Source organism: Tachypleus tridentatus, chromosome 2 (genome assembly GCF_004210375.1).
Source record: "Tachypleus tridentatus isolate NWPU-2018 chromosome 2, ASM421037v1, whole genome shotgun sequence".
NCBI lineage: Eukaryota > Metazoa > Arthropoda > Merostomata > Xiphosura > Limulidae > Tachypleus > Tachypleus tridentatus.
Window position 1 is genome coordinate 4,483,794 of NC_134826.1, and position 15,143 is coordinate 4,498,936.

The window sequence follows — 15,143 nt, forward strand, 5'->3', positions numbered from 1 at the left end:
TCCAAGAGTTGTCAGTGGGCGGTAATGACTAGCCGCCTTTCCTCTAATCTTACACTGATAAATTAGGGACAACTAGCGCATATAGCCCTCGTGTAGCTTTTCGCGAAATTCAAAACAGAAAAACAAAGTTACAGAAATAACTTCTGTGTTGCTTTGCTCGATGTGACGGTCAATCCCACTTTTCGTTGGTAAAAGAGTAGCCCAAGAGTTGGCGGTGGGTGGTGATGACTAGCTGCCTTCCCTCTAGTCTTACACTGCTAAATTAGGGACGGCTAGCACAGATAGCCCTCGAGTAGCTTTGTGCGAAATTCTAAAACAAACAAACAAGCTTTGCTCGAAATTCTGAAAAAAAACTAACAATGAAAACTCAAAAACAATAATTTAGAAACGTGATATTCAGAGTTTCATTGGTCACTGCGAGTTTTATTTAATACAGTAAACTGACTAACACAAACTAATAGAAATGTTTTCATATTTTGTTTTGCCAGTGTATGTACACTCATAGCTTATGTGGCCTGGCCTAGCTTGGTAGACGCTATAATTTTGTAGTTAAGAAACTTAATGTTTTATTTTTATAAATTTAAGTTTTATATAGTTATGTATTTTTAGTTAAACTTTTATAGAATAATGGATAGTAAACATAAATACATAATCAAAGTAAATAAACTGTAAGAAATAATACACTTGTAACTGAACTAAATATAGTAAGAACTACTCTTGAGCAAGCTTCACTGCATTACACCTATAGGATTAGTAAATGTTACGTTGATTTGCCAAGTTCACTGTTTTAAATAAAACAACCGTAATATTACTCAACGCACATGAATCATTTCTGCCTAATGAAGATAGTGTTCGTGGTTATTATTAAGATAACAACGAAAGTGTTTACAAAAACACGATATCCGTTATGACTGTTTTTTAAAAGTTTATTTATGATATGCAAACAAAAAACAAACATTTCAGTGTTGACCAGTTTTATTCACTACTAATAGAAGCTGTTTATTTCAAATTCGTGAACCGAGCGAGTTCACGTTTGGTACAACCAAGGATTATCAAGCTGGCGAGACTAGGTTCGAACCCGCGAAGTACCACTTTAAACTGTGGATGCCTTAAAACATGGCATTCAATGACGTAGTGTGTATGGTGGGTAGTAGGATGCTGCTGACTTGCCGTTTGCCTACCCCCTCGGGCCATTAATTCAAAGCAAAGCACGAGGGTGATAACTTTTAGTAGATTTCCCATAAAAGTAAAATACAAATATAAAGTCGCAATCTGTAGTAATGTAAATGGAAATGTTAGCATCCGGTTATAAATTCGTCCATATTATGATAATTCATATTGAATTATAATTAGAGTAACTTCCGGTTATAAAATCGTATTTATTGTGAACATTCATATTGAATAATAATTAGAGTAATATCCAGTTATAAAATCGTCCTTATTATGAACATTCATATTGAATTATAATTAGAGTAACATCCGGTTATAAAATCGTATTTATTGTGAACATTCATATTGAATAATAATTAGAGTAATATCCAGTTATAAAATCGTCCTTATTATGAACATTCATATTGAATTATAATTAGAGTAACATCCGGTTATAAAATCGTCCTTATTGTGAACATTCATATTGAATTATAATTAGAGTAACATCCGGTTATAAAATTGTCCTTATTGTGAACATTCATATTCAATTATAATTAGAGTAACATCCGGTTACAAAATCGTCCTTATTGTTAACATTCATATTCAATTATAATTAGAGTAACTTGTATTGAGTGTCACTCGTGTTTTTTTCCTTCTCTATATTAGGGACACAGCTGGACAGGAGCGGTTTAGAACACTGACAACGGCTTACTACAGAGGAGCCATGGTAAGTTAGTTGTTTAGTTTATAACTAGAATAACGGTTACTACAGAGGAGCCATGGTAAGTTAGTTGTTTAGTTTATAACTAGAATAACGGTTACTACAAAGGAGCCATGGTAAAGTTAGTTGTTTAGTTTATAACAAGAATAACGGTTACTACAGAGGAGCCATGGTAAGTTAGTTGTTCAGTTTATAACAAGAATAACGGTTACTACAGAGGAGCCATGGTAAATTAATTGTTTAGTTTGTAACTAGAATAACGGTTACTACAGAGGAGCCATGGTAAGTTAGTTGTTTAGTTAATAACTAGAATAACGGTTACTACAAAGGAGCCATGGTAAGTTAGTTGTTTAGTTTATAACAAGAATAACGGTTACTACAGAGGAGCCATGGTAAGTTAGTTGTTTAGTTTATAACAAGAATAACGGTTACTACAGAGGAGCCATGATAAGTTAGTTGTTTAGTTTATAACTAGAATAACGGTTACTACAGAGGAGCCATGATAAGTTAGTTGTTTAGTTTATAACAAGAATAACGGTTACTACAGAGGAGCCATGGTAAGTTTGTTGTTTAGTTTATAATTAGAATAACGGCTTCCTACAGAAAAGCCATGACAAGTTAGTTGTTTAGTTTGTAACTAGAATAACGGCTCACGAAGGAGTAGCCATGGTAAGTTAGTTGTTTAGTTTGTAACTAGAATAACGGTTACTACAGAAGAGCCATGGTAAGTTAGTTGTTTAGTTTATAACAAGAATAACGGTTACTACAGAGGAGCCATGGTAAGTTAGTTGTTTAGTTTATAACTAGAATAACGGTTACTACAGAGGAGCCATGGTAAGTTAGTTGTTTAGTTTATAACTAGAATAACGGTTACTACAGAGGAGCCATGATAAGTTAGTTGTTTAGTTTATAACTAGAATAACGGTTACTACAGAAGAGCCATGGTAAGTTAGTTGTTTAGTTTGTAACTAGAATAACGGTTCTACGAAGGAGGAGCCATGGTAAGTTAGTTGTTTAGTTTGTAACTAGAATAACGGTTACTACAGAGGAGCCATGGTAAGTTAGTTGTTTAGTTTGTAACTAGAATAACGGCTCACGAAGGAGTAGCCATGGTAAGTTAGTTGTTTAGTTTGTAACTAGAATAACGGCTCACGAAGGAGTAGCCATGGTAAGTTAGCTGTTTAGTTTGTAACTAGAATAACGGCTTACGAAGGTAAGTTAGTTGTTTAGTTTATAACAAGAATAACGGTTACTACAGAGGAGCCATGGTAAGTTAGTTGTTCAGTTTATAACAAGAATAACGGTTACTACAGAGTAGCCATGATAAGTTAGTTGTTTAGTTTATAACTAGAATAACGGTTACTACAGAGGAGCCATGATAAGTTAGTTGTTTAGTTTATAACAAGAATAACGGTTACTACAGAGGAGCCATGGTAAATTAGTTGTTTAGTTTATAACTAGAATAACGGTTACTACAGAGGAGCCATGGTAAGTTAGTTGTTTAGTTTATAACTAGAATAACGGTTACTACAGAGGAGCCATGGTAAGTTAGTTGTTCAGTTTATAACAAGAATAACGGTTACTACAGAGTAGCCATGATAAGTTAGTTGTTTAGTTTATAACTAGAATAACGGTTACTACAGAGGAGCCATGATAAGTTAGTTGTTTAGTTTATAACAAGAATAACGGTTACTACAGAGGAGCCATGGTAAATTAGTTGTTTAGTTTATAACTAGAATAACGGTTACTACAGAGGAGCCATGTTAAGTTAGTTGTTTGTTTATAACAAGAATAACGGTTACTACAGAGAAGCCATGGTAAGTTAGTTGTTCAGTTTATAACAAGAATAACGGTTACTACAGAAGAGCCATGGTAAGTTTGTTGTTTAGTTTATAATTAGAATAACGGCTTCCTACAGAAAAGCCATGACAAGTTAGTTGTTTAGTTAGTAACTAGAATAACGGCTCACGAAGGAGTAGCCATGGTAAGTTAGTTGTTTAGTTTGTAACTAGAATAACGGCTTACGAAGGAGTAGCCATGGTAAATTAGTTGTTTAGTTTGTAACTAGAATAACGGTTACTACATAGGAGCCATGGTAAGTTAGTTGTTTAGTTTGTAACTAGAATAACGGTTACTACAGAGGAGCCATGGTAAATTAATTGTTTAGTTTGTAACTAGAATAACGGTTACTACATAGGAGCCATGGTAAGTTAGTTGTTTAGTTTATAACAAGAATAACGGTTACTACAGAGGAGCCATGGTAAGTTAGTTGTTTAGTTTATAACAAGAATAACGGTTACTACAGAGGAGCCATGATAAGTTAGTTGTTTAGTTTATAACTAGAATAACGGTTACTACAGAGGAGCCATGATAAGTTAGTTGTTTAGTTTATAACAAGAATAACGGTTACTACAGAGGAGCCATGGTAAGTTAGTTGTTTAGTTTATAATTAGAATAACGGCTTCCTACAGAAAAGCCATGACAAGTTAGTTGTTTAGTTTGTAACTAGAATAACGGCTCACGAAGGAGTAGCCATGGTAAGTTAGCTGTTTAGTTTGTAACTAGAATAACGGTTACTACAGAAGAGCCATGGTAAGTTAGTTGTTTAGTTTATAACAAGAATAACGGTTACTACAGAGGAGCCATGGTAAGTTAGTTGTTTAGTTTATAACTAGAATAACGGTTACTACAGAGGAGCCATGGTAAGTTAGTTGTTTAGTTTATAACTAGAATAACGGTTACTACAGAGGAGCCATGATAAGTTAGTTGTTTAGTTTATAACTAGAATAACGGTTACTACAGAAGAGCCATGGTAAGTTAGTTGTTTAGTTTGTAACTAGAATAACGGCTCACGAAGGAGGAACCATAGCAAGTTAGTTGTTTAGTTTGTAACTAGAATAACGGTTACTAAAGAAGAGCCATGGTAAGTTAGTTGTTTAGTTTGTAACTAGAATAACGGCTCACGAAGGAGTAGCCATGGTAAGTTAGTTGTTTAGTTTGTAACTAGAATAACGGTTACGAAGGAGTAGCCATGGTAAGTTAGTTGTTTAGTTTGTAACTAGAATAACGGCTTACGAAGGTAAGTTAGTTGTTTAGTTTATAACAAGAATAACGGTTACTACAGAGGAGCCATGGTAAGTTAGTTGTTCAGTTTATAACAAGAATAACGGTTACTACAGAGGAGCCATGATAAGTTAGTTGTTTAGTTTATAACTAGAATAACGGTTACTACAGAGGAGCCATGATAAGTTAGTTGTTTAGTTTATAACAAGAATAACGGTTACTACAGAGGAGCCATGGTAAGTTAGTTGTTTAGTTTATAACTAGAATAACGGTTACTACAGAGGAGCCATGGTAAGTTAGTTGTTTAGTTTATAACTAGAATAACGGTTACTACAGAGGAGCCATGGTAAGTTAGTTGTTTAGTTTATAACTAGAGTAACGGTTACTACAGAGGAGCCATGGTAAGTTAGTTGTTTAGTTTATAACTAGAATAACGGTTACTACAGAGAAGCCATGGTAAGTTAGTTGTTTAGTTTATAACTAGAATAACGGTTACTACAGAGAAGCCATGGTAAATAAGTTGTTTAGTTTATAACTAGAGTAACGGTTACTACAGAGGAGCCATGGTAAGTTAGTTGTTTAGTTTAAAACTAGAGTAACGGTTACTACACAGGAGCCATGCTAAGTTGGTTGTTTAGTTTATAACTAGAATAATGGTTACTACAGAGGAGCCATGTTAAGTTAGTTGTTTAGTTTATAACTAGAATAACGGTTACTACAGAGAAGCCATGGTAAGTTAGTTGTTTAGTTTATAACAAGAATAACGGTTACTACAGAAAGCCATGGTAAGTTTGTTGTTTAGTTTATAATTAGAATAACGGCTTCCTACAGAAAAGCCATGACAAGTTAGTTGTTTAGTTTGTAACTAGAATAACGGCTCACGAAGGAGTAGCCATGGTAAGTTAGTTGTTTAGTTTGTAACTAGAATAACGGCTTACGAAGGAGTAGCCATGGTAAATTAGTTGTTTAGTTTGTAACTAGAATAACGGTTACTACATAGGAGCCATGGTAAGTTAGTTGTTTAGTTTGTAACTAAAATAACGGTTACTAGAGAGGAGCCATGGTAAATTAATTGTTTAGTTTGTAACTAGAATAACGGTTACTACATAGGAGCCATGGTAAGTTAGTTGTTTAGTTTGTAACTAGAATAACGGTTACTACAGAGGAGCCATGGTAAGTTAGTTGTTTAGTTTATAACTAGAATAACGGTTACTACAGAGGAGCCATGGTAAGTTAGTTGTTTAGTTTATAACAAGAATAACGGTTACTACAGAGGAGCCATGGTAAGTTAGTTGTTTAGTTTATAACAAGAATAACGGTTACTACAGAGGAGCCATGATAAGTTAGTTGTTTAGTTTGTAACTAGAATAACGGCTCACGAAGGAGTAGCCATGATAAGTTAGTTGTTTAGTTTATAACTAGAATAACGGTGACTACAGAGGAGCCATGGTAAGTTAGTTGTTTAGTTTGTAACTAGAATAACGGCTCACTATGGAGGAACCATAGCAAGTTAGTTGTTTAGTTTGTAACTAGAATGACGGTTACTAAAGAAGAGCCATGGTAAGTTAGTTGTTCAATTTATAACAAGAATAACGGTTACTACAGAGGAGCCATGGTAAGTTAGTTGTTTAGTTTATAACTAGAATAACGGTTACTACAGAGGAGCCATGGTAAGTTAGTTGTTTAGTTTGTAACTAGAATGACGGTTACTACAGAAGAGCCATGGTAAGTTAGTCGTTTAGTTTGTAGCTAGAATAACGGCTCACTATGGAAGAACCATAGGAAGTTAGTTTTTTAGCTTGTAACTAGAATGACGGTTACTAAAGAAGAGCCATGGTAAGTTAGTTGTTTAGTTTGTAACTAGAATAACGGCTCACTACGGAGGTGCTATGGCACAAGAAACTCACACACACGCACACAATAGGAAAGTCAACGTATATATTACTACATTTTATGTCAAGTGACGTATCAAACGATCTTCGGCTTCACATCAGAGATTAAATGTATTCCAGAATGACAAATAAATACTATGTTAAACAAGTTAACACGTTTAGGTTTTTATACAGCCAAGATCCTACTTTCAACTCGACAAGTCTGTTCGCGTACATAGTTGCAGACACAATGTACAATAAACAAGTTTACTTCCTTAAAGTAGTGGTTATCTTTTGTTTTTCGTATGAACTATATTACTCATTACTCCATCTCTATAGCAACAATAATAGTTGTATATTTGTTTGGTTTATTTGTTTTGTATTTAAGCACAAAACTACACAATGATCTATCAGTGCTCTACCGACCACGGGTATCGAAACCCGGTTTTTAGCAGTATAAGTCCACAGATATACCGCTGTACCACTGTGGGGCGGGGTTAGTTTATTGTATTCGCTGCTCTAAATAAAGCATGTATGAGGCTCGTTTGTGTTTTCGACCATAACACCAAAAGCTAGGAACAAAATACCTGTTTCTTGATAAAATAAGGGGACGTGTACTGTAAAAACATAAAGCAAACTTCGTCACATATTTTGGGAACACCTCAGATAAATAAAACAGAAAAACGAAAACGGAGATAATCTAAACGTTTCAGTTCTAACAATCATTCACTTCGTGACGTAAGCGCCCTCTTTTGAAAGATGTTCTTAGATGTACTACTTCCGGATATCTGCGCTAGCTGTCCGTGATTTAGCAGGGCAAGACTGGCCAACTCTTGGGCTACTCTTTTGTTAACGAATGTTGGGATTGGGCACGCACTATAACGCCGCGACGGCTGAAAGAGCGAGCGTGTTTGGTGTGATGGGGAATTCGAATCAGATTACGAGTCGAACCTCCTACCCACCTAGCCATGCCGGACCCCGGCTAAAAAAAAAAAAACACGTAAAAATATATTTTGACTTTGAAAGTATAAGCTTGAAGTATATATTCAAATTTGAAATATGTTGTTCGATCTGTTCTCTATGTTTGTATAAAAATATTTATTTTACCTTTTGGTACTTACAATTCAGCACAATTTTTTCATACTTTTTTATCAATAGTTTTATAGTATTTACATTGTTTAATATCTAGTTCTTTCATCAACTGTGGCCATTACTTAGTATTAAAATAATTTTATAAATTCATAATAAACGTTTTATATAAATCTTGTTTATTTTATTTAGTCATTTATTATTTTATTTTTTATGATACTGTTTATTTTGTACTTCTGTAATGTACATGTACTTTTTTAAATACTTTATTTTCCGTTTTAGTCTTTCGAAGCTTCTGTAACTTTCTCTGAAACGAAGCCTGGCGAAAGGTTGCAGGAAACGTATTTAAAATGTAATAATTCAGACGTTGGATTATAGTTTTTTAATTAATTTGAAGTCGTGCAAACAGTAGACTCAACGTGTCTTTAGAATCTCTGTCTAATCCCATAATTAAAAAGGCCAAGTTTCCGTCACGAACTGTTAACGTTTGAGGAAGTTGACTGGGTTATTACCGGCAATTACAGGCTTAGGTAGGCTTAGAGAGCGTTACGTAAACCTTTCTTTAAAATAAGAGCACATGAGATGCGTTTTAGTGCAAGCCATATTTTAAAATGGGTGTGAAATTTACGTGCAAGGTATTTTGAAAAGTGCAGTACACATTTCCTACTTGTTTATGTGTTTTTTTTTCTTTCAACAACTACATGTGTTTAACAAGAAACCGACCAGAGAAATAACTGAATTTAAGCTGTATCCAGTACATATGTTGTTGTTCATTCAAGCCGCTATGTGGCGTTTTCATCTCGACTATGTGTATAGAAGGTGCATTGGTTATGCGACAATTGAAGTAGAATAGACTTGTTATTTTTAATGGGAATTTCTTATATATTAACCATAAGCCGTCACTGCAGTTTCAGCGTTGAGTATATAAGAGAAAGAACAAATTTCCAGTAAATACTTACATACGTCTAACGGCTAAGCCTGACAGCGTTCGCCCCAAACCGCTAAATTTCATCAGTCGTAGACAAATATAATGTATTTTGTTTGTTACATTAGAGAAAAATATATTAGGAACATATATAGTTTTAAGGTATTGATGATTTTGTCTAAATATATATATATATAGCCATATATATATATATATAGCTTGTGATATTTAATCAGTTCATATCTATTTTGTTAATGTTTGACGTCACTGAAGAAATTTCTAGATTATGTTTTAAAATTTACCTTTCATAATCGAAAAGTACGCTAACGCTCTCTACATAAGGATAGCACGGACGGCCGTGTTAAAAGAATTACCTAGTATTTTCTCTCTATCTCCAATGTATATGACGCTTTTCAGCTATCTGGAGCGTTTCAACTTCGAAAACAGAAGAATAACTAAAAAAAAAAACGAGATTTCTTACTTTCCTTCATGATCATCTTTCTTCAGCAAGCATAATGTCTAATTTGTTCTAACAGTAATTGTAATTAATAATTATTTAGTAAAGCAAACCAGTCTTCACGATCTTTGTCCATATATTTTATTATTATTATATATAAAATTGATAAAGCTTTAGAATACATATCATAAATTAGTAGCTCAATGCGCTATCTTATAATGTGTTTTCGTGTTTTTCTTATAGCAAAGCCCCAAAGGGCTATCTGCTCAGCCCACCAAGGGGAATCAAACCCCTGATTTTAGCGTTGTAAATCCGGAGACACACCGCTGTACTAGCGGGGGTTGCTATCTTATAAAAAGTAAACAAAGAAATATTTAATGCTAAATAAAAAAGCCGTATAGGGTTGGCTACTGAATTTGAGAAAATAAACCAAACAAGACAGGGATGTAAGAGGACATATAACTTGATCGGCTAACGGTCACATAACATTACTGACTTCTTCACTTAAAGGAAAGGTATCCTGATGAAAGCTGAGATTCTGTTCAAACACCAAACTTTCAATGGACAAAATGGAAAATCGATTAAATGATATGTCCACATTCAGTCCCATTTTTATTTAGTGATAATTCTTTCCTTATCCATATGCTTGTAATAATTTAACCATGTCTCCCAATTAAAGCTTTACAATTTATAAAAAGATTTATTTCCATTATGATTTTTTAAAATTCAAACCTGGTTATAAAACCTTATAAAAAAAACTAAAAAGTTTCAGGTCAAGTCATATTTTTAACCAAATATATCTTCCCAAAATTTTAAATATTATAGCCACGATATTACCATACTTGTGCAATTCACAACTGTGGAAATAAAACGATTTTGCAACATTTGATATAATTCAAGCCTTTACATTTAACATTAACAGAACTTAAGTTGTAAAACTCCTGTCATCACAAATAAAGTAATGGATTTCCTCATGAAAATTTTACAAGCGGGTATGGGAACTTACACGTATTATTAATTAACTTATTACGTTTTGTGAAATCACATATTACTCTGCATTATTAGTAAAATGGAGCTTTATAAACCTTTATTTTATTCTATTTTTATATGGCTCTGTTTGAGGCCTATAACGTGGTAAATAATCTCTACACTGAAAATAAATAGATATAACTCGGTAGTTAACGTCAACATTAATTCCAGTTTATTTATCTTACTTATTCGCAGGGAATTTTGATTATGTATGACGTAACAAATATGGACTCCTTCAATCATCTTTCTTATTGGTTCCGAAATATAGAGGAGGTAAGATAAATTAATGTATTATCCTTGTAATGTTACAGAAAAATAATATTCTTCATTAATAACTGGTTGATTGTCAGCTTATTTACAATAACAATGCGTGAATTTCAATTTATTTAGGCTTAATATTACAACACAGAAACCTAAGAAAGTGGGTTTGCTCGTAGTCTGTGTTTTTCTGATAGAAAATCCACAAAGCTGTGTCCACCGTGAGAAATCGAATTCATGTGTTTAGCATTGAAAATTCACACTTTGTGCTGTCCCACCGTGTTCCTCGATATAATTTCACCATCTAGAATAGATTTTGTGTATTCTAAGGACATAAACATTTAAAATTTAGAATATCAAGTAATAACATAATTCAGCATATACATATTTACATTTCGCTTAAAAATTGCATTTTATTAAAATATATCGTTTTACTAACTTGATTTTTGTTATTGTAAATATATATTACACACATAAATGTTTGATTAAGTACTGTTAAATCATTAAGTAAAAACACTTTCACGCTCCTAGAAATCTGTAAAACTGAAATATTGAAATATAAATATTTTTATTTTGTTAAAAATCTTAATTAATTAGATTGCATTGTATTTGTATTTATGTTTTTGTTCATCCACATGTAGAATGCTGCACCAGATGTTGTGAAAATTCTAGTTGGAAATAAATGTGACGCATCCCATCTACGACAGGTAGACAAAGAAAGAGGGATAAAGGTAAACATATTCATTACTCTGTATTATTATAATCACCTTCTTACTTGTGTTTATTTTATTAAACTACTTACGTCTTTAAGAAATACTTAAATGATTTTAAAAAAAATTCTTGCCAGATGATCCTGATGTTGGACGTTGTTCTCACGTGTTAATGATTCATATCAATGTCTTTCAGATGGCAGATAGTTTTGACATTCCATTCTTTGAATGCAGTTGTAAACAGAACATCAATATTGATGGTGCCTTTTTAACAATAGCCAGAGTCATTAGAGAGCAAAGAGAAAATAAAGTGAGTTTTTCCTTGTTTAAAAATAAAAATAAGGGGAGGGCAGCTAAAGTGTATCCAGAAATTTATTTGATATAGAAATAAGCTGTGTAGATACAACTGTTCCAGTTTCTACCTGGCCTTTGTATTGCTTGTGGTATTTCTGTTAGTAATGTTTGTTTATTATTAAGCACAAAGCTGCACAACAGGCTGTCCATGCTGTGTCCACCTTGAGTTGGTTTTTTTTTTTAATATCATAAACTTCATACATGTGCCGAGTCACTTCGAGTAGAGAGAAAGGCTAGTAGCTATATAACTATGTGAAAAGTCAGTATATATTTGTATATAGTATTTATTTCCAAAGCTGTCTATAATTTTGAAATACGTACCAGAGGGGGAACATCTTGGGTGTTGCTAGCGGTGAAGAGGGTGCTGTTGACTCACAGAAGGAATTAGACTATTTATTGAGTTAGGAAAATAAATAGCAGATGGCTTTAATTATAATAAATGTAAGATAATGCTTGTGGGTTATCATAACTTGGATTACAAGTATATTTTGGATGGGAATAAAACTTAATAGTGTTATCAAAAAATGAACTGTGATGTTATGGTTGATCAGTCACTTAAGCCATCTGCACAGTGTGCTGTTGATAGTGGTTGGGCATAAGGATTTCATGTTGTATCTACAGAAACATTGAGTACAAGTCTGAAGAGATTATAACTTCATTGTAAAGGTGACTGGGCTTCTCACCTTAGGAAAGATATTAAATTGTTGGAAAGGATCCAGAGAAGGGTTACTAGAATGGTGCCTTGGATGGAGAGGTTGAAGAGGGGTTAGGGGAAATCTGATTGAAGTGTTTAAGATTGTAAGGGGAATTAATAATGATGGTCCAATGACAATAGAGGGACTATGTATGTACAAGTTTGTTGACATAAAAAGTAAATAACGACATATTTCGGAACGGCTGGTATGGGTATTAACACTGTCATTGATAAAGCAGATAACAGTATTTCAACCTTATTAGTAAAAGTTTTAATAACCATAACAGTTGTCCTGAGATACATTTTTACTTGAAGTGAGTTTCTTGTTATCATAAGTAAATAAATAGGTCTGGTGTCACACACACAGTTTTGCAGCTTCACTGAAATATGCAAAAAAAAAAAATCTATGTTGAAAATTGCATGCTATACAACACAAGTATACAAAGTGACCAAGAAGTCCCCACACCTAAGTCTCTTCTGTGTGAATTAAACTTCACTTGTACGACCAGACCTTTCGAGATACTCGTACATTCATCTGAAATCACACACTGGAAATATTTACTTGCTCTACAGGTATTAAGTTTTCACAGAACTGCTCTATTTGTTTATTTATACAGTTTATTCAGCTCAAGTTTAAAGTAACTTACACTATTTAAATGAAACTTGTTTTTTTTAGTATAAAACTTACTAATCCACTCCACCACTGAAATCAATTAAAAACACATTGAAGGCAATTATAAACTAACAAGAAAATTCACTTGAGTAAGAAGTTAAGAATGTGATGTTTATCACTGTAGTATTATAGTATTTAAAAAGTCCATTTATATAAATATATGTATATATTAGTCAAGGACATGTTGCCTCATGATTTACCTGCTCAAACTGCAAATCAAAGGGTTCACGTTACAAAAAAACTCCACCCTCAGTGATAAGTTTACAGACTTTCAGTATTAGAATCTGGGGTTTTATTCTCTGCAACAGGTAGCCTATTCTGGCATTGCTGTATAAGACACAAATAAACAGAACAGAAATACTCAAGGCTGTGGGTGTGTTATAAGAGTAACAATCAAATCCCACTATTCAGTCTGACAAGCATAGCCTAAGAATTGGCAGTAAGTGTTGTTGACTAGGTCCCCACCCTCTTGTCTATTATTTCAAAATTGGAGATAGCCTATCCTACAGTTTTTCACAACAATTCTGGACAGATGTATTTAGAAATGTTTTTAACAATAAACATAATGAGTGAATAGTAGATCAAATCTTCCTAGAAGCTTGTTTTCTATGAAATATTATAAACAACAATTTCAAAAAAATTCACCCTTAAACCTATGATATGTTAGCACTCTGTTTTCATACTGTTGTGGGGTTTCATTGTGCTATTAATTTCAATATCTAATCAACGTGTGAGTTGTGGATGCACAAAATGAATTTTTTTTTACACAGGCTAACAGATTTGAAGAAATGGAGAACTTGAAACTGGAAAAGGCAGAAGAAAAATTGTTGGGTGAAGAAACTGCTTTATCTGACAGATGTAGCTGTTAGTTTAATATCTAGGTAATGTATGTATTGCCATACTTTAAACAGTATCAAGGTAAATGTAGCTTTCTTTGTTTTGGTCCTCACAGACAAACAGTTATCAATATTATACATAGTTACCTTTAACATAACACCTAACTTTCAAGAGATTCATATTTTGTACACTTCTGAATAAGGTTAATAATGTTTTATTTTATGTTGTGTATATATACAGATAACCATGAATTCTGAATGTTTTGTCATGTTGAAAGCTACAAGTAGGACTTGCTTACACTCGTTTCTGTGCTAGTTTTAAAACATTATTATTATACTTGTTGCTTGGACTCCACGAACTTTTCAAATTGTTTTTTTAAATATTAAATACCACTTTCTGTTAATTAGTCTATTTTTAACAGAATATCTTTAATTTGGAATCTACGATACATTAACGAAAACAATATTAATTTAAAGTGTAATGTATGGGTGATCTGATATATTCTGCAAGTGAGTTCAACATGAAGCTAGTTGCTACAAATACTGTATATTTATTCCTAGAGTTTTAGAATTGCAGTTATTAGGAGAACAAAATTTTAAGCCCTGACTAGCAGTATACCTGTATATAAAATCTTATTTATAAATAGCTATCAAGAAAAGAACCACCTTCCAAATTTATTGAGCTATTGGAATAAAACACGTTTCTTTGTATATTTTGTGAAATAATGAAGGTAAAGGTTAACCACAGAGCACCTGATAAAAACCTACATAAATTGTTACCATTCAGTACTCCAAAATTAAATTTTCATTACAAACTTCAAGACAGAAAACATTTTGAACACATTCAATGTATGCAGTTGAAACTTTATTAACACTATTGTATCGATCTGTAAGAAAAACATAACATTATATTACTCTTATGTATGTATACTTGTTTCATATTCTTATAAAAGGTGTGAAAAGACATCTAATCTTGGATATAATACTTAACAGGTTTTCTGTTTCCAATACTAATTGATTTAAAATAACAAATATTCTTATGTGAAACTGTATAAAATGATAAAAGTATGTCTTTTTCCTGCATTCTATTCTTACAAATAAAGTATATGTGTATTATATTACCTAGTCCATTAGAATGCTTTTAACATTTCTATATTTAGCTATATGTGATATTCCATAACGCATTAAGTTTTATTAAACTTCACAGTTAATTTCTGTAGTTGAAACTGCTGGAACGTTAGCTAAATTTGGAGTGATTTCAAACCATTCATAACTGTACCAATCATAAAATAAAGCTAGACTTGATTATCAAAA

General features: G+C 32.8%; 1 protein-coding gene across 1 annotated transcript in view; it reads left to right on the forward strand.

Moving 5' to 3' along the window:
• The window catches only part of LOC143237432 (ras-related protein Rab-8A-like), a 39,523-nt gene extending 24,380 nt beyond the window's left edge, over nt 1–15,143 (forward strand). Inside the window, exons 3-7 of the mRNA XM_076476673.1 lie at nt 1,816–1,876; nt 10,500–10,577; nt 11,204–11,293; nt 11,469–11,582; nt 13,764–15,143. Of these exons, the coding sequence (XP_076332788.1) occupies nt 1,816–1,876; nt 10,500–10,577; nt 11,204–11,293; nt 11,469–11,582; nt 13,764–13,862 (442 nt within the window). The 3' untranslated portion in view covers nt 13,863–15,143. The remainder of the gene's footprint in view (nt 1–1,815; nt 1,877–10,499; nt 10,578–11,203; nt 11,294–11,468; nt 11,583–13,763) is intronic.